Source organism: Dermochelys coriacea, chromosome 3 (genome assembly GCF_009764565.3).
Source record: "Dermochelys coriacea isolate rDerCor1 chromosome 3, rDerCor1.pri.v4, whole genome shotgun sequence".
NCBI classification, from domain to species: Eukaryota; Metazoa; Chordata; order Testudines; family Dermochelyidae; genus Dermochelys; species Dermochelys coriacea.
Genome location: NC_050070.1, coordinates 55,211,952 through 55,230,545, shown reverse-complemented (window position 1 = coordinate 55,230,545; position 18,594 = coordinate 55,211,952). Strand labels below are relative to the sequence as shown.

General features: G+C 38.5%; 1 protein-coding gene across 9 annotated transcripts in view; it reads right to left on the bottom strand.

Annotated features, from left to right (window-relative positions):
* Positions 1 to 18,594, bottom strand: part of ADGRB3 (adhesion G protein-coupled receptor B3) — a 616,872-nt gene that overhangs the window by 42,686 nt on the left and 555,592 nt on the right. For all 9 annotated transcript variants that reach the window (XM_043510428.1, XM_038396358.2, XM_043510430.1 and 6 more), the window contains 2 exons: positions 4,588 to 4,738; positions 3,923 to 3,992 (listed from right to left, as the gene is read on the bottom strand). In XM_043510428.1, the coding sequence (XP_043366363.1) occupies positions 3,923 to 3,992; positions 4,588 to 4,738 (221 nt within the window). The remainder of the gene's footprint in view (positions 1 to 3,922; positions 3,993 to 4,587; positions 4,739 to 18,594) is intronic.

Below are 18,594 nucleotides of genomic sequence, written 5' to 3'. Positions count from 1 at the left end.
TTTTTGAGTTAACTGTGAATGACAAAAAATATAATTTCTACCTATTAAGAAATTCTTCAGAAATTTATTTTGTCTCAGGGAACTCAAAACCTCTTTATTTTTAAAATGTCAGACTTATCTTATACTTAAATGCTCATTAAGGTCAAGTGCATATGACATGGTCGAATAAACTCTATTAAAAACCATAGTTCTATATAAATCTTCACTGGTGTAATTTGGTATTTAATACTAGGATAAGGTCTTATGGATTATATGCACTTTAAAATGTTATTATACATCACGTAAGGGCTAAGGACCAACTGGTGTCTCTGAAATATTAAAAATATTAAAAAACTAATACTATATGTATGAAAATTGTACATCTCTTGTGTGTTATGCCCTACTAGCGGTCCAATACCACAAGGCCTTTCTGTATGGTGCTTCCATGCAGGTTTCCAGATTCAGAGGGCTTGCAGAAGTGAGTTCTAAACATTTAACACACTACAGTGCTAAGCTTAGATATATAAACACTATCAGGAGCTTCACTTACTGAAGTAAATGCAGCTGTGTTTTTTTTCCCAGTGATTACACATTCATAGAAATGTATGTTTGTTGGAGTGTGTGATCGCACATACATATAAGGATATGCAAGGAACTGCATTTATTTGAATCTCACATGCAAATAAACTTACATAAAGATGTCCTTATCCTCTACCCCTATGTTTTTTCCTTTCTTTTGAAAACCAAATAAATACAAACACAACTTAATATTACTGTTCTGTTATGGCTGAAATTTTAAAGGCCAAAAAAAAAAATTAAATGCAATTGTTTCCCACAATAACCAAAACAGAGCTGAACTTTGCCACATGGACCCACCTCTATTAGTGTGGTGGATGCTAATATGATACACTGATCTAAAATGTCAATATTTGCCAGCAGTTACCCTCTACCAGAAAAGCAATGACAAAATATCTCAGATATCTTTGTATGGTAACTTTTTAATGGACCTGGGTCTATTTTTTAATTTCATTGAAAATAGGTCTGTATTTTTTTTTGCTGGTTTTCTACTAGTTTATAGAATAATTGAAAGTTGGATACAAAGTTTTCATTAAAAGTTTTGAATTTTCTCCTTGGATTTTCTGACGAGCATACACATGAATTCCAATAGAACTCCCCTAGTGTCAACCTCCTGCAGGGCCTCTCCCCGCAATTTATTTTGATTTTGTGCAAGGAATCACAATTTTACCTGTAAGGTGGCCACTGTAAGGGTGTGATCCAAAAGCAGACTTTTCTGGGAATGTTTCCATTGACTTCAGTGGGCTTTGGATCAGACCCTAAGCCTTAGGGTAAAATTTTCAAAATCTCTTAACTGACTGAGGAGTCTAAGTCCTAGTTTTAAGAGCGACTATGGCACTTAGGACCTCTTAAGTCTCATTGATTTTATTTTCCTCCCTCTTTCAGACTGACTATTAGGGCTAGATCGACAAAAGGATTTAAATGCCTAACTGCCACTTTAGGAGCCTAAGTCCAACATTTAAGTGCCCTGTAGCTGCTTAATCCCTAGGCATCAAAATTTCCACTGTTAAAGTCCTGATGGCACCTACATTTCTGGCAGTGAGCATGTGTGCAGCCACTTTGGTCTATGCCCATAAATCACAAATCCTCAAACTAGTTGTGCCCCTATCTCTCTCACTTGTGGGGTCCAGTCTGGTAAGCATGCTCTCTGCCCACATAAAGCCATATAAAACAGCTGAAGGAGAAAGTGGTAGTACCCCCAACCCCAACTTTTAGCCCAGGGGTTAGCGCACTCACATGGGATATGGAAGACCAAAGTTCAATTCTCCATGCTGCCTGATGTGGAGCGGGATTTAACTTGGGTTTCCCCCCTCCTAGGAGGGGACCCTAACTGCTGGGTGATGGATATTCTGGGACAGGTCTCCCTCAATGTGTCCTGTTGACACTGTTACACTGTGTATGAATAATTAAATACCACAATTCTTTCTGGCATAATTTATTATTATTATTTTTACAAGAAATTGGTTAAGTACCTTACTCCAGGAGAGAGTTCATAGCTGAGAATCCCAGTGGAGATCGGTGCCTTTGAGAGGGGGAGCTTAGGACCCACTCCTCTCCTCACCATTTCCTATTAGCAAATGTAGGTGGCTCCCTGCTCCATATGCTGGCGTTTGTGGATCCCAGTCTTAGGTGCCTATCTCTCCCTCTGCATTGTACAAGAAGCCTATGCATCTAACTTGGGGCTGTGGATTCCACTGGCTGGCAAGGTTCCTAAAAATTAAGTGCTCCATTACTCACTGTTCCTCTGTCCTAGGATCCTCTCAGCTAATTTGGCACACCTTCCAAGCAGGGCCTGCTCTCGGTGCTGAACAACCCTTCTATAATGGAAACCCCTTTACAATCTTAACTATGGCTGTTTAAGGGTTAAAATTAATGCATACAGTTATGTGAACTGCATATTCATTCAGCATGCTGTACATATGCAAGTGGATCAAGGTGCTAGGCTAACCATAATTTGGAAATACCTTGCTTTTGAAATATCAACAATAACATCATTGGAATAATGGAGTTTTGCATTAAATATTTTTCATATGTGCAGTAGAAATAACACAAGTTGCTGATAACTAGGGCTGTGTGAAAAATTCAGGAAGAAATCTAAGTTCACCTGAAATCAAGGTGAATTCAAATTCTAACCAAGCCACTCCCATCAGCCCAGACACACAATTGTTCCATGGATTTGGTCTGATGCTATTTCCACAGCTCCCCTCTCAGAGGTGTTTCTTAATCCCCCCTCCAAATCAGTTTTCCCCTTGACTGGTTCTAGGACCTCCCTCTTACTGGTAGATATATTCATGTGGGGACCAGGACCAATTTCCCTGTTTCCATTCACTGCTCTTTCAGTTTGGAAAAGGTCTTCTGGAAATGTCACCCTACAATCTAGGAGTAGCTGGCAACAAGTCTTGTTCCTGCTGCCAGCACCTTTGTAACTGTGGAGTGGCAAACAGTGCTACTAGATTCCTTAACATAGGGTAACTAAAGAACCCGCAAGGTTATTTTAGCAACCATAATCTAGGAGGGATAGGACAGAATTCCTACTCGATAGCTTTAGCTACATAGGGCTAAGGATGAGGAGACACTACTATCATTGTTGAGTTCTAGAGTGGGACAGCTCCTCAGCTCCTGATTCCCTATATTGAGTGGAAATCACCTCCCTCCCTTGTCTGCAAACTGGGGGATGAAGTGGCCTATTGTGGCAGCTTCCAAAGACCTGAAGAGTGGAGGACTGTACCCCACATCAGATCTGATGCCAGATTGATCAAACAACAGGAACATGTTTTTGTAAACATGTTTTGAAATCCAGGTCCTGATTCTCTTGGTCCATATGCATGCCCTTTTGTGTTTTTTAGTTCCACAAGTATTTGGAAAGCTGGTTTTGTTCATGTGGTTGTTTGGAGAGGAGCTGTCAGGCATACAAGCACCTATATATCATTGCATTTAAGGTTACTCCTTATTAGCAATTGGTTATTTCCATCAATATTTAAATAATCTCCCAAAGTACCAAGTAACAAGCATCTCAGCAGGAAACAAATATGCAGCTGAAGTAACCAGTCCCATGTGAATAATCTCAGCAGGATAAATACAGTGCTACTAACAATGGGCTTGATCCTGCAAAGGACTGAGCGCCTTCTGAGATATGCTGGTGTCCTCAGCGTTCACTTGGAGTTGAGTGTTCTCAGCGTTTCACAGGACTGAGTTTAACACTGGACTCTGATTTTCTTTTCACTCTTTGTATGGGGCATTTGGCTTCCAGCAGTGTCCTGCACATGAAGGGACACACAATGGGCCCTTATACTGTGTTGTATAATCTCTAATGGGCATGACAGCCTTGTTAATCAAAAACATGATTTATCACTGCAGACTGACTTACTAGTGAGATGTTCCATATCCTTTCGTCTTGGTAAAGCCTATTGATATTGCCACTACTAATGCTGGTAAACCTGGAAAAAAACAGCAACTGTCATTAAGGCTCAGCTAAATACCGCTGTTCTATTGGGCATGAAATGATGAGAGAGAATTACTTTCATCTAAAATGATCAATTTGATATGGAATTAATCATTTAACAAAGCACTGCTCTGTTGCAGAGTTTGTTTCTTCCCCAAGCACAAGGGAAAAGCTAGATTTTTAGCCCAGTATGCATCACTTTCATGTTGCTAAGTTACCAGTCTATTTGAAATAGCTTAAAGTGAACAAATAACACAGAGATTCAGTGGATTTTCAGTGGGAAGTTTTTGTCTGTATTACACTATTTTGCAGAAAAGCTACTAAAATGACACTAAAGCATATATGTTACAGCATAATAAATTACCATAACACTGGAATATTCATCAACTGTATCTTGAGCCAAATCAAGAGCATAAACTTATATTGGCGCTTCCAATAAAAAGGGAAATCTCCTTGTACTGGTTTTCTGTTTAGTAACTAGCTATCGACAATCTGTCAGGACTATTGAAATAAATACCAACACCCCCAATTGTGTAAATGCATAACATTCAATTCTAATGATTCTGGCTATATGATTTTTATGGGCTTACCCCATCCAAGGCACAAAAAGCGTTTCCTTATGAGTCGTGTCCTAATTTTTCCAGTAACAGCCATGTACGACTGCCACGCTTCTGTCAAAACCCAACAGAACGAAGCTAAGAAGAAGAAGTGTAAAAATGCGGTGGTCGTGGTGCAGATGCCCTGCAGGGAGCAAAGAAAAGCTCATGCTGAATACTTAGGAACAATCATTTCTCTTTCAGAGGGTTGTCATAGTCTATTAACTTGACCTTTACCCCAAATATCACACCTCCAGCTTTATAGCACATTTGACGCAGAGACTTGGATTATGCAGAACAGGTTGAACCCTGTTCTGAAATACACTTACACAGACAGTTTTGATGAAAAATATTTAATTATAGAATGGAGCAAGTTTTCTAACATCTTTACTTTGGCCACAGAACATTGCAAAGCCACTCCAGTGAATAGATTACATGGTTAATGAACATTGCAATTTCACTACACTGAACAGAGTGAATGTGCAAATACAAACAAACAAACCTAATTGCCATTTTTATGTTCTTTCCCCTCATACAGACAAATCTTGACTATAAATCTGAACTCCAGGGGGCAGATTAAAGTTTCCTGCTTTATTTGATTTTTCATTTAAATCTTACAGAATGTAATATCATAGGAAGCTTTTGGCATATATGGGCTGATATTTTTAGTCAGGTTTAAGCAACGTAACCTTAGCAATTATTTTGGTTATTGTTTTTATGCATGTCAGTCATTTGTCATCTGAAAAGTACTCTGAACTCATCCAGCACATGCTCTGCTCTGTCATTGTAGCCTTTAATTAAATTTGACATTTTGGCTCATATAAGTAAATTTGATTCTCCCTTGGAAGTAAATTATAATCCATCATTTCACTGCTTTATTTCAGTATGGAATTCTAGAGACAGTGGAATTCAGACTATTAAATGCAGTATGTATAATGCCCCTGCATCAAAACCACACCAATACTGTAGAATATAAACCGTATAGATCATTATTACTTTTTAAAATATGGTTTCATCAGATTGAAATCAAAACACCCTGCCTAACAGATGTCAGCAGCACAAGAATTTAGCTTGATATGGATTTAGAATTTTGTAATATTAGTGTTATTATTAATCTATCTAGCATACTTCTAATAATAAGACAAGTTCCTCTCCCAGAGTTTCTAGCTAAGGCATCAGTTCAACAATACTTAAGCATGAGGGCTCTGCAAGAATTAATATTATGCAGGTACTCAAGTACTTTGCTAAATCAGCACTGAAATATATAAAGCACAGATAAGATACACCATGTGATTATTTTTTAGTTTGCTTTATATTTTTCAATTATTTTAAACCCATCCTATTTTGTGTTTTGTGATTTGATTTGGTTTTTGATCACAGTGATTTTCCCAATTCCTCATCTGAAACAAATTACATTCCTTTAATTTATTGCACTTATTACTACTGCAGTTCTGCTGCTCGTTCATGGTTCACTTTTATCTTTAATATTTCTCTCAAATGCCTGATTCAGTTGAATTTCTTAATCTGCAAATGCCAAACAATTTCTACATCTATTTCAAGAGTCCAGTAAAGAAATTGATACATACTTTAGTGTTATGAATTTAAAGTTGTGACAAGTCTTTAAATTTCTTTAATGTTGTATCAACTCAGCAATACAGCCTATTTTATTTTTTAGAAAATTTTTATATAATTATCCGTTACTTTTTAAAAATCAAGTTATGCAAAGCAATGAAAAACCAAAGGATTATCAAAATACACAAACCATTGAGAAGTTTTAAAAAATACCTGAAAATATCTGAGATTTAAGAGACCTTAGATGAATTACTTTAATATTAATGAGTCCAGTCTTGCAGCTTTACCTTATCTGAATATTCCCTAGGAGCAATTCTGATCTCACACTGGTTTTCCACTAGTGTAACTCCACTGACTTCAGTGGAGATATTCTTGTTTTACAGGTAGGTAAATGAGATAAGAATCGAGCTTTAAAATTATGCATACAAGTATATACTTTCTTTTAAAATAAGTTTGCCATGCTGCATTGAGAAAATTTCTTTTGAGAAACATGGAAGCCTTCAGCTGTCACAGTGATATGTGTGGAACGAAAAACCTAAACAGTGAAAGAGAGGTTGACTTTTGAGGTTACATTGTAGGATGCCTCTGACCTAAAATCAGATTGAATCACATTGCTGAATTGGTACGCAATCACTCTCAGTGCTTGTTTAAAACAATTAGCATTGAAGTTACTTCCATAGAGCCAATGGAAAAATTCCCACTGACTTCAGTGAATGCAGAATTAGGCCCACGATATACACCTGAAAATATCATCAGGCAATAAAAACATACTGTAAATCTGGTCCATATAAAATTACTGCATGCTGAAAAAGCACTCTATTTTATTCTGCTACTTCAAAATAAATGACAGGATAAAGGCATTCATGAAAGCCATGTGACCATTCCATTTCTCTTAAGAAACAATTATAAGCAAATGTGCTGGAACAACTTGTACAGTGGGGGGGCTAAGAGCCATTGAACCAAATTGTAAACCCTGTGTGGTGGAAACCACTTCAATACAGGGGGTGCAGCAGCACTCCCAACACTCCTAGTTCCAGCATCTATGATTACAAGGGGTAGCCAGTGATCAGAATATTAATTTATTACCATTAATTCTTAAATTTAGCTGCTCCAAAACTATGTGAGCTCATAAAATCCCATCCCAGTAAAGCCACAATGACAGTATTATTACACTGGGTGATAATATTACAGTAAAAAGCTTGGCCAGATAAACAGATGGATTTGCAGGCAGACCAAGTATTACATCATGGCCATATAAGCATACTTGAGATGTTAAGATTATGATGAATTAAAGTCATGTGCATGTTAAATCCTGGATGTCTGTGCTTTAGACCTTTTATGTGTTAAGGCACATAGGCTGTTTTCAAAAATCCTGACATTCTAATTCTAATTTCTATAAAATATACTTCTGTATTTTGCCCACTAAGTGAAATGGAGACAGTATTGCAACAGAAAAGTCTTAAACTGTCCTGAATTTGTATTCATCTGATAATATTACTATACAACATGACTGCAAGTTCCAGAGTTCGATATCATTAAACTAAAATCCTGATGTCACTTGTTTAGCAAGGGCCTCAATTTTTTTTTCCAGGTCACTTACATCAAACCTCTCTTATTCCATAGTTACAAGCCAACAACTACAGTATCTGGGTTATGACTATCCTTCCAACAGCTATTGTTAATGCTACATCATCTGCAATGTCATTTGTTCTCAGATGCAAAATAAACCTTTCCTCTTTCTCTTAGATAAAAAATCTTAGCCAAGGCATTTAATTTCAGTGTTCCTTTAAAAAATACCAATAGAAGAGCATCAGACCTTTTAGAAAGTGTTGTGTAGGATTTCTTCCCCCTGACAGTGGTAAACTGCCTAGAAGGAAGTATTACCATAATATAAAATCTTATTTAAAATAAAGAATATATAGAGAAATGCACCATAAACAAAATGACAGAAAATATAGAAATGACTGTGTTCCTGTAGCAGCTGGCTCACATATTATAAATTTATACCATAAAACTTTAATTTGCCTTCCTGTCAGTCTTTTTGTAAAAGCTGAGACATGTTCTATGGAGCACAGATTTGCTCCCCAAAGCTATTTCTTGTCAAAGTTGGAAGCTTTCAGAGAAAAACTGCACAGGTAACACAGAGTATTACCTACCCCCCAAAAAACCAAAACAAAAACTACCACAAAATTCAAAGCTTATTACTCTTCAGGTAACAAATTATATGGCACATACATAATGCATATGGGGACAAAGCCTATTCTCTATATTTAGTCAAAGTAACTAATAATTGCTATGCAAGTTTTGACTGAGTATAAACTGCAGGATTAGGCCCAAATTTGTATCTGTATTGAAAGAAAGATATATGCTAATAATTTTCCGACAAACATGAACCTGGCTCTTTTTGAGCAAGAACCCATGATTAAAATGTTAACTATCATGTTGGCCCCAAAACCTGAAAACAGGTGAAAAAAGTTTTGCTACAAACTCTAGAAATTACACACACTGGAGTTTGAGTAGGACATCGGGTTAATATCTCTAACTCTTTTGAGTAGTACATGGGATCTCTAATGAACCCCAGAGGTAAAAACCTTGGTGTCACATATCATCCAAGAGACATTATCTCCATCAGCATAATGTCCTCTAACAGCTACTGGAGAATCCTGATTATAAAATCTATTATATTCCCCCTCAAAAAGCAATGTTGGGATATATCCTAGAAACATAACTTCAGTAAGACCCTCCTAAACAGTGGCAAATTTTCATTCCCACCAGTGGCTGTCATCAATGGAACACCAAGCAGTGATATCCAGAAATGTATGCCTGGAATCCTTAGAACAAAAAGTGAACCAGCAGACCTAAACACAAAAAGGAACAATCCCACTTCCCACCAGCATAACTACATAACATTCTTTTTTTAAGAGATGGCAACATGGGCAAATAATGTCTTAGAAGCACTTTGAACAAACGATGGCTGCTCCAGAATAGGTTGGTTGGGAGATGGAGATGAGTGAATGCAAAGTCCCTTCTCCAACCCCAATGCCCATGTGCAGGAAGCAGCCATAATGCTGCCATAATGCTGCCTCCAGCACTTCTTGAGTGCAAGTATCATTACCAGTCACTTTGAAATCTCAAAGGCTGTTTCTGGGTGTATTCAGGGTCTTGAAAATGGCCCTAAGCACCTTCATATCAGCAAGCACCAGGGAACTGTCCCCTAAAGACAGTGTATGCTACCCTTTTGCTGAAGGTGTGTAGCAAGGATTCCCAGTGAAACTTTTTTCCTGTGGATCCTGGTAATATTGCCCAGACAATATCGGAAGAAAGACAAGGCACCAGAAATGTCGTTTAAGTAGGTTGCAACTTTAAGTAACACATCTGGAAATAATTCATCCAGTGCAGGTCATCCTTTCTTTGTAATCTGTTCCACCTGATGGAGGGCTGCCATTCTTCCCACCCCCAACTCTGTGAACTTGGTCCCTGCATTGATGCTGGGATCCCATTGCCTTTCCCTCATCTGGGGGTTAAGGGATTTGGGAAAAGGAGTTGTCTCGTCACTGTACTAGAAATTAAGAGCCACAACCCCATTCTCTACCTTCTTTGATCCATTTAATCTCTAATCCATTTTCAGTTCTGGTCTATCAGGGAACCAGAAACCCTGCTGAATGATTCCCTCTACCAGGCACATGCCAATGATTACCTTTACTGGGCATATGCCAAGTTGCAACAAAATGAATTTAAAATATAAATCTACCCACCAGGTTCCTGAGCTGCTGAGAAGGTCAATCTGGCAGTGAGGGAAAAATTCCTTTCCAGCCCCCAAAAGGCAATTAGTATGAAACCCGCATCAAGACCTCCAAAGGTGGTCCTACTCTAATCCCAAAGGAATGGAGCAGGAAGTTTTCCTTCCCATAGAGTCCTAAGACTCTAGTAGCCTTAATTGATCTTTCAGTGTTAGCTAGCTTGAATATCTGAGTAACCAGCATCTTCTCTTTTTAATGAACAATTTATATTTGAATGCAGGAGCCTGTATTAGGTATCAAATTATTCTGCTCTTTTCTGACACAACCATATTTAGAGCACTGCAGCACAGTTTGGATATATAAAGGACAAATGATGGAAATCCAAATCAATCAATTCTAGGGCTTTTATTTTGGTATGTAATGATTTTGAAAGCTATCTGGGAGAGTTATCCATTTTATTAGCATTCCAAAAAGATTAGATCCAACCAGGCAGTAATTTCACAATCCCGCTCATTTCACTCAGGGGTTGAGGCATCTTAAATTTTTAATTCAACAGTGGTTTTTGAATAGTAATGTGAACAGAACTCCCATACAACTATAAAGAGGAAGAACCAAAGGTACTTGATTCTTCTTCTTACAGTCAACCTGTTTCTTTCATCTACAACAAACAAGAAAGGTGCCCAGATGCTGAGAAGTGGTCTAAGAGCCAAAGCTATTGGAGAGTAAAAAAAAGAATATAATTTATAGTATTAATAACAAATAGGATGGTCCTAAAATCTACTTAATTGTCTTCAGAGGCACAAAGCACTGAAAAATGTATGGAAGTAGAAATGACACCTGTATCCAAAGAAACTCGTATAAGTGATAGCAACTCCTTTATGATTACAAAATTAACTCAGTCCTCATTTAGATCGGCCCCACAGGATAAGGTCTCAGGTGATAAATGAAATGAGTAGGACTTGTACTCATAAGAAGCCTTGCCTTGGGTACAGCAAACTACAAAGAGAGGAAATATTGCCTTGTGTTTAAGACATTGGAGTGGGACTCAGGAGATATATGTTCAATTCCAGATGTCCTGAGTGACCTTGGAATTTCTCACAGTTCCTCATCTCTAAAATGGGAATAACAACACTATCTTTTCCATCAGGGCAAATATCATCTCTTACTATATGTGCACAATGGAGCTCCAATCGCAGTTAGGATCTCTAGACACTACTGTAAAAAAAAAAAAAACAACTAAAACATAGCCAGGCATCACTATAAACTTCGGAATAACATGCCCTGGTGTTTTTGACAATCTTTCAGAGTCTGAGTGTCAGTCATGTAAAGGTTTTCCTCTCAGGAAATGCTTTTTTTTTTAAATGCAAAAATGACTTTGTAAGATTTCAAAGGAAGAAAAATGTATTGGAAGTGTAAGGCAGGCTGTATTTAAAAAAACGCGACTATTATATCTCAAGGTTCTGAGAACAATAAGCTGCAGAGAACTATAAGCTGCAGACTTTTTGGATTCTCTTCCAGGATGAGGACCAATAATGGCGCCATAAAGAAGTCTGAAAGAACCATTGCATTTTAAACCTTATTTTCTTTCTGTTTGTTGGTTTACAGTACTTTTGATGTGACTCTAGCAAGGAAATCAGCTCATATTTCTAAAGACCTTGCGGGGGAGTGGGTGGAAGTAGTGATGATGTAGAAATTCTGCTAAAGAACAATGCTAATTAAGTTTTAAAACAACAGCTATAAATTGTTCTTTCTGGGTATTTTACAGACTAACTTAGATTTTAGCAAAATTCAAGCAGTTCACTTTTCAGTGTGAAGTGTAAAAAGGCTTAATTTTAGTGAAGTATATGACAATATTCACGTAAAACACTGCATCTCATTTGACAGCATTGGTGTTGATGTTGTAGAGACATGCATACTAGGATGTACAGGGAAAGATCCTGGATTTGCTCACACAGGTCCATATTTAATGAGCAGGAAGGACATTTCATTAGGTAAGAAGGATGCAAAGGCAAGGCCGTTGCTACTGTGGCCCAACGCTCTCGCAATCAGTTGAAATAGCCAGTGAGCAGAGGGAATATAATGGCTGATTCCAGCAGCCTACAGAGCTGAAAGGACGTCAGTAGCATGTATGTTCAATTGCAGGCGCAACTTTAACACCTTCTGCTTCCTTGTCTAGCAAATGGCAGTTTTGAATAGATGCTCAGAGCCCCAAACCAACCCTAATTTCTGTATTGGGGATCTCATTACCATAGATTTCTGGGCCTTAGGGATAGCAGGGAACAGCTACACCATCCAGTACATGCTTCAGCCTCATACATTCCCCATGCTAGCCTGGGTCATTAATACTGAGGCAGGAAGGTGCCTTCCTAATGGAAATGGGAGTAGGAAAACCTGTTCCTTTTCTTCAGAGGAATAAGGGGCTTTACTCTGAATATCTTCTTACTCCATACAACTTGGTAGGTCTCTGTTTCATACTCTCTTACAGAAGGATCACATTTCTCACTGTGATTTTGAATGCCCTAATTCTTCCTCTGCTTCCTTTAGACTGGTTTGGTGCTGTCAGTCTTCAGGTTGCCTACTTCCACTTTTCACAAAGGGCATCTCACAGAGAGTATAACAATTCCAGCTGGGAGACAAACATTTTCATCTATTGATTCTGGTACGGAGGTATTACCAATGGGTAATTACCATCGGAGTAGTCAAATTTTTGGGTTACCAGGATGATATCAGCACAATCGTAGAATTCAGTGTGGTCTGCTAAATTATTCTGGTTTTCTAATATCCAGGCTCTTGCTTTGCTTATTTTATCTATCACTCCTGATCTTCTGTCCCAGATTGATTCATTCCTTTCATCTGGCACTTTGAATTCAGAAAACCTCACTGCAAAATCCTTGCAGTACCATAAATTTTTACAGGAAGAAAGTTTATGCTTTAAAGTGAAGCTTTTTTTGACCATTTGAACTTCCAATCAAACTCTAAACCCTAATCTTATAGCATCCATCTTGGAGCACTTATAATACTTTCACTGATGAGATTCAACTAGTGCTCATAATCCCGTAAATTTCACTTGGAAGCTTTTTATGCATATCACTTCCCTGTGACTGAAGCATGCATGACCATTACTCACATCCACTGAGAAAGGAATTCACTAAGAACTTCTTGCATTTCCCGCCTCACCCCCCCCCCCGCAGAGCCCAGCAACTTAATGCTATTTGCATCCAAGCCAGTACCAGCAACATGAAGCAAGGCAGTTACCAGAATGTTGTCTGCACAGGAATCTGGAATACTACCCCTGGAATGGTAGTGATAATGTCGCATACCAAAAAAGGGTAGTGGATGTGAGTACATGCTCTGGCAGTACACAGGCAAGTAACTGTGTCCACTCGGAAGTGTAGATTAACTCTAAAAGTGTTCTTTGGATTACAGTTGCCCCTGTTACCCACATGAATGATGAAGCTATGATTTGGTAATGCATGGTGGTACTTTGGCCTTGCTGATATCTCTTAAAAGCCACTGCTGGTATTAATCCAGACTAATCCCTCTCTCTGCCAGTTTTCTTCTCCAGACCCTTATAAAACATAATGGACAACTTTTCTCCACAAATTGGATGCAAGATGGTTGCTTGGTTATTACTTGGATAGGACCAGGTCTTTCCAGAAGTCAGGCAGGTTTTTTATTGCATTTGGAAAGCATTTCTGGTTTGGTCCTATCTCATTATAGAGCATCCAACTGGATTATTCATCATATTCAGAGCCACTATTTGCAGGCAGGGATTCAGGTCAAATCCCATTCCCCTTAATCGATGTCAGCCTTCCTAGCATGGCAGCATCATATTCCATCTCATCATTCCATCTGTAGTGCATTACCCAGTACAGATCTCCTGATGCCAAGTCCACAGTAAATTAGAAGCCAGGCTAAGAAAAGTTGTCTTACAGTCCCCCTTTGTTTATACACTCTTCAGCTTTTCTCCTGGTATGGATTGCTACTGCTGGCTTATATCCAATTATGGAGGATCTATGCAAGTGATATAATGGAAGAGAAAGGTGAAGAAAGGTAGATTATAGAGTAGTAACTGTAATTCTCCACAGTAACCCTCTTCCCTTCCTACTTTTTTGAACCTATGTATTTCCTGGACAGTCAGGCAGGAAGTGAGGGAGGAGAATCCTGCACCTGTTTGTGGGCCTGACCCATGACCCACTAAAATCAATAGTGGCAAAGAGTCCTGTGGCACCTTATAGACTAACAGATGTATTGGAGCATAAACTTTCGTGGGTGAATACCCACTTCGTCGGATGCAAGTAGTGGAAATTTCCAGAGGCAGGTATACTACATGCATTTCCACTACATGCATTTCTGATGAAGTGGGTATTCACCCACGAAAGCTTATGCTCCAATACGTCTGTTGGTCTATAAGGTGCCACAGGACTCTTCACTGCTTTCACAGATCCAGACTAACACGGCTACCCCTCTGATGCTTAAAGTCAATAGGAAGACTCCCGTTGGCCTCAGTGGGCTTTGAATCAGGCCCTATAGCCACAGAATAGATGCTGGGAGGTGCATGAATGATGGCACAAGGCCTCTTCTTGGCCCAACTGCTTCCAATATTTCTGAAGTATGCATGGCAAGGCCACCCAGGTTACATAAACAATTTCTGCCTATTATATGAATAATGTGACTGTTAAACAAATATGGCCTCAATAGGACACATGTGAACTTTGTTCTGTTGCTTCTGATATTATTTTTTATGCTAATCTTTAAACATGGGAAATGTCAACCCTGTCAGGACAAACCAATGTACACAGGATTTTAACTCTGCCCTTACATGAGTGTGGTATGTTTCAAAATGTATGCAGCACAGAGGAGCATGCCTTTAGGGAGAACTGAGAAAAACAACAACCTCCACAGCTTGAAAGTGCAAACATGAATGTGAATGCCAGTTTTTAAATATCTTTCTGCCTATGTACACACCCAAAGATGTATGTTGCGTTGTGATAGTGACGCTATCACTAACCCGCAGATGATGCTTATTATTAACACCTTTATTTTTAGTTTCTTGATATCTTTGTTCAGAAAAAAATTACCTTTTAGGGCTCAAATGACTCATGCTTGATCTGAGTACAAAAGTGAACGCTGCGGGGAGGTTTCATAAGAATCAGATCACCATGTGTGAATTATCCAAGCATGAGAAATCATTTTAAATTTTTTACTCTGTGTGGCTCCAACCCAGAAAGTGACTCTGCAAAAAGGGCTTTGTGGGTTTCTATGTTTATCGGGTCTGAAAGATTTCCAGCTCATTTTTGACATCAAAAAGATTAGCTTTTGAACTGCCAGCCATGCTAAATCAATCCAAGCTCTGCAAGTCAAGCAGAATTCTTACCTTCTTCCACATGACTGAACGCTGATGTTATTGCACAGGTGTAACTGACTGAAAGCATAATCTGAAGACACTGGGGCTGCACAGGATTAATTTGAAAGCATAATTTGGCCTGCAGAATCTTTGTTCCTGGTTATGACTCATGAGAAAGAAAAGAACTTAGACTGACTGTCGGGGTGAGTTTACTGGCCTGGCAGTTAGAAACAATTATTTTCACTTGTAATCTGAGCAAATTAAGCAGGAAATCTTTGATGCATGAAACATGGAATTCGACAATGCCATTTACACAGTTGCTTTGCAAGGCAGGTTTGCACTTAAAGGACTTTTTCCAATGCTTTTGTTAGGCTTAGAAAATTCCAAATTAGTTTTGTTTTAGAAATGTTGAGAATGGACTGTGCAGGATGCAGGCATGAATGAAATATAGTGCACTTGAGAGGCTGGAAGAAATGTAAAAATGAAGCTTCATAATTGAATAATGAAGCTACAGCTTTTTGATGGTAGCATATTGGATATGTGCTGTACATTAATTTAAGCTAATTTCATAAAGAAACATCAGGCTCCAGTGCTCTTTCCAAATATTCACAGGTGGAAATATTTGAACGTATTATCATGCTCACAGATACAAATTATATGAGAGGAATGTGAGATACAATAGAAAACAACAAATTAGAGTCATGAATAACCAATACTAAAGACTGTTTCTAGAATTCTAAGTCTTCCTAAGCTTCTTTGTTTAAAAATTCATTGTGGGGGCAGTGAGCCAGTATTGATCGTGAGGGGGTAGCTGAGCTAAGCACAAGGGCGATGAGTCAGCAATCACTGCAACTAGGGAAAAAAAGAGTGCAGTTTAAAGAGTAGTTCAGCAGGAGTTCGCTAGGAAGTTCTAAGAGAAGGTGATGGAAGTGTCTGGGCCCTGACAAATCCAAACAATTGAAGCAGTTCCCTTAAACAAAAAACATAATATAAGGGGGTTATAGAATGGATATTGGTGGAACTGAGGTAACCTGATGTGTGAGATTCTCATTTCCTGACGGAGTGATGTCTGCATCCACTCAAACCTGATTTACCTTCTGGAGGAGAAAGAAACTCAGAGAAATTAAGGTTGGGTGGGAAGGGAATATTGCCGTTGCTGCTTAGCAATGCAATCTGAGAGAACACTAATCTAGGTGTGTCTTTTGTGTCTCAAATAAAATTATTTTTCTGTTTGAAAAAGTGCTATCATCACAGAGGAATCTCCTGTCTTTCATATTAAATGGGGTCATTGATTTGTTCTATTGTCAAATTTGATCTTAGTCACTAATGTAGCAATTGCAGCAATTTTAGGGAGCTTCCACAGCATTCAAAAAGATGTCTAGAAAGAGAAGTTCAACAACAAAGCCTAGAGTTGCCTTCCACTTAGTCTGACTATGCTGATTATAACTCCACCCTATGAAAACATTCCCTCTTCCTGTCCAGGGTAATTGTCTCAGCACCCACTGTAACAATTCCATCTCTTTCTAATATTGATTAAACTATGTTGAAGCATTAGCAATGCAATTTTATTGCCTGGCTATCCACCATGGTATAAGATTACAATATTGTATTGATTAAATTGTTCAATACAATATTATTAAAATACTCCAATAAACATTTGTATGTGTGAGTGGGGACTATCTTGTCTACCCCACCCAAAACTTGATAGGGAATACATAGTTCATGTTTTTGCATACATATATTTGAAGCATAACATGTCATAATCCCTACTGCAGGATGAATCATTAATTAGATTCTAAGGGCCTTAGTTTCATTTTCCATCACTCCAGAAGTGTACCAGAGCCTCAACGTGCCACAGCACCATAAAGGAGGCTAGTGTAAAAATGAGAATAAATAATGTAATAAGAATAAAGCTCTATGTTCTCTCAAAGGGACTGGTGCTACAAGGTGTTGAGCACCCTCAGCTTCTTTCAAATGAGAGAGCTCAGCACCTTGAAGAAGGTGCTTTGTCTTTTGCAGGATCAGGCCCATAAAGAATGGGCAGCATGGAAGCTATGTGAAACAGGGTCTCTTGAAGAAAGCAAAATTTTAAAAAGTACATAACACAGCTAAATCCTGTAAATGGGGCAAGTATATCAATTAGCACTGTCAACACCTGCCTTTTCACATTGAGAACTCTCAGTGTCCTTCAAGCTTATTTTTTTAAGAACTTGTATATGTTTTTAATTCAGAACATACATTTCTGTAGAAAATCCACAATATTTTGGTAAAGCATGAGATGGCTATGAGGAAGCTATCATTACCCCATGGTGGGTGTCCTAAGCCTGGACTGAACATATAGGAATAACTTAAAAACTGTGAATATATAGCTATGAAAGAAAGAATGACAGTCATTCTTTCTTTCATACCTATATATTCACACTTTTTAAGTTATTTTCTCCTTTAAAATATTGAATTGAATGATTCTGACAGTACCAACTGATAAAACTGGGTAGCAGAGTCCTCCCTCTAATCACAGAACATGGACGACACACACAGTTGGGTGCAAGTTTCTGACTTGGCGTGACCAGCTGTGGCAGTAAAAGTCTAGTACTTCTCTGCAGGTGACACAGCAGCGGTAACTGTCAGGGTGTTTTTGTGATGGGGGCAGCCAGTGGTTAATGTAGATTGATACGGGAAGGGGAAGCTCTTGCTACACCAGTCCAGGAGGTGTGTGAGTGTTGCTTGACCAGGCCAAGGAGAAGATGGGAAACTCTACTTCTGCTTTTAGCTGTGGACAGGGGACAGGACTGTTCTCCCTTCTCTCCTCTATTATTTTAACTCAGAAATACACCCATGGTATTAACTAGTAACAGGGCTGAAATCACAAACTTATTTCACATATATTACTGAGGAGCTCCCCATTAGACAGTAGTTGACTCTCTATCATCGTGATCTCAAACTGAACAAGCAACATAAATGTGCAATGCTCTGTATTTCATCATCAGTCCTTTGAATTAGATAGTTCCCCCTTTCTTCTAGCGTGCTTTCTTCCAGGGATAACATACTTTCACAGTAGCCAAGAAATTAGAGCAAACAATATTGCCAGATTTCAGAAAAAAATTAATGCAGAAAAATAGTAGAGTCTTGTATTGCAAAGAAAAAAAATTGTAATCCATCCAATATCTGTAGCACGGTATAAAGCAATAGCTACATTATTACACCTTTCTCTGTCTGGGGCTCATGGTAGGGCTCACACTGAAGCTACAATTCATGCAACAGATAATGGGATGGCTGCTGGGCAGGAAAGACACCTCACAACAGAGCCTCATGGATTATATTGGCTCCTCATGAAATTCTGAG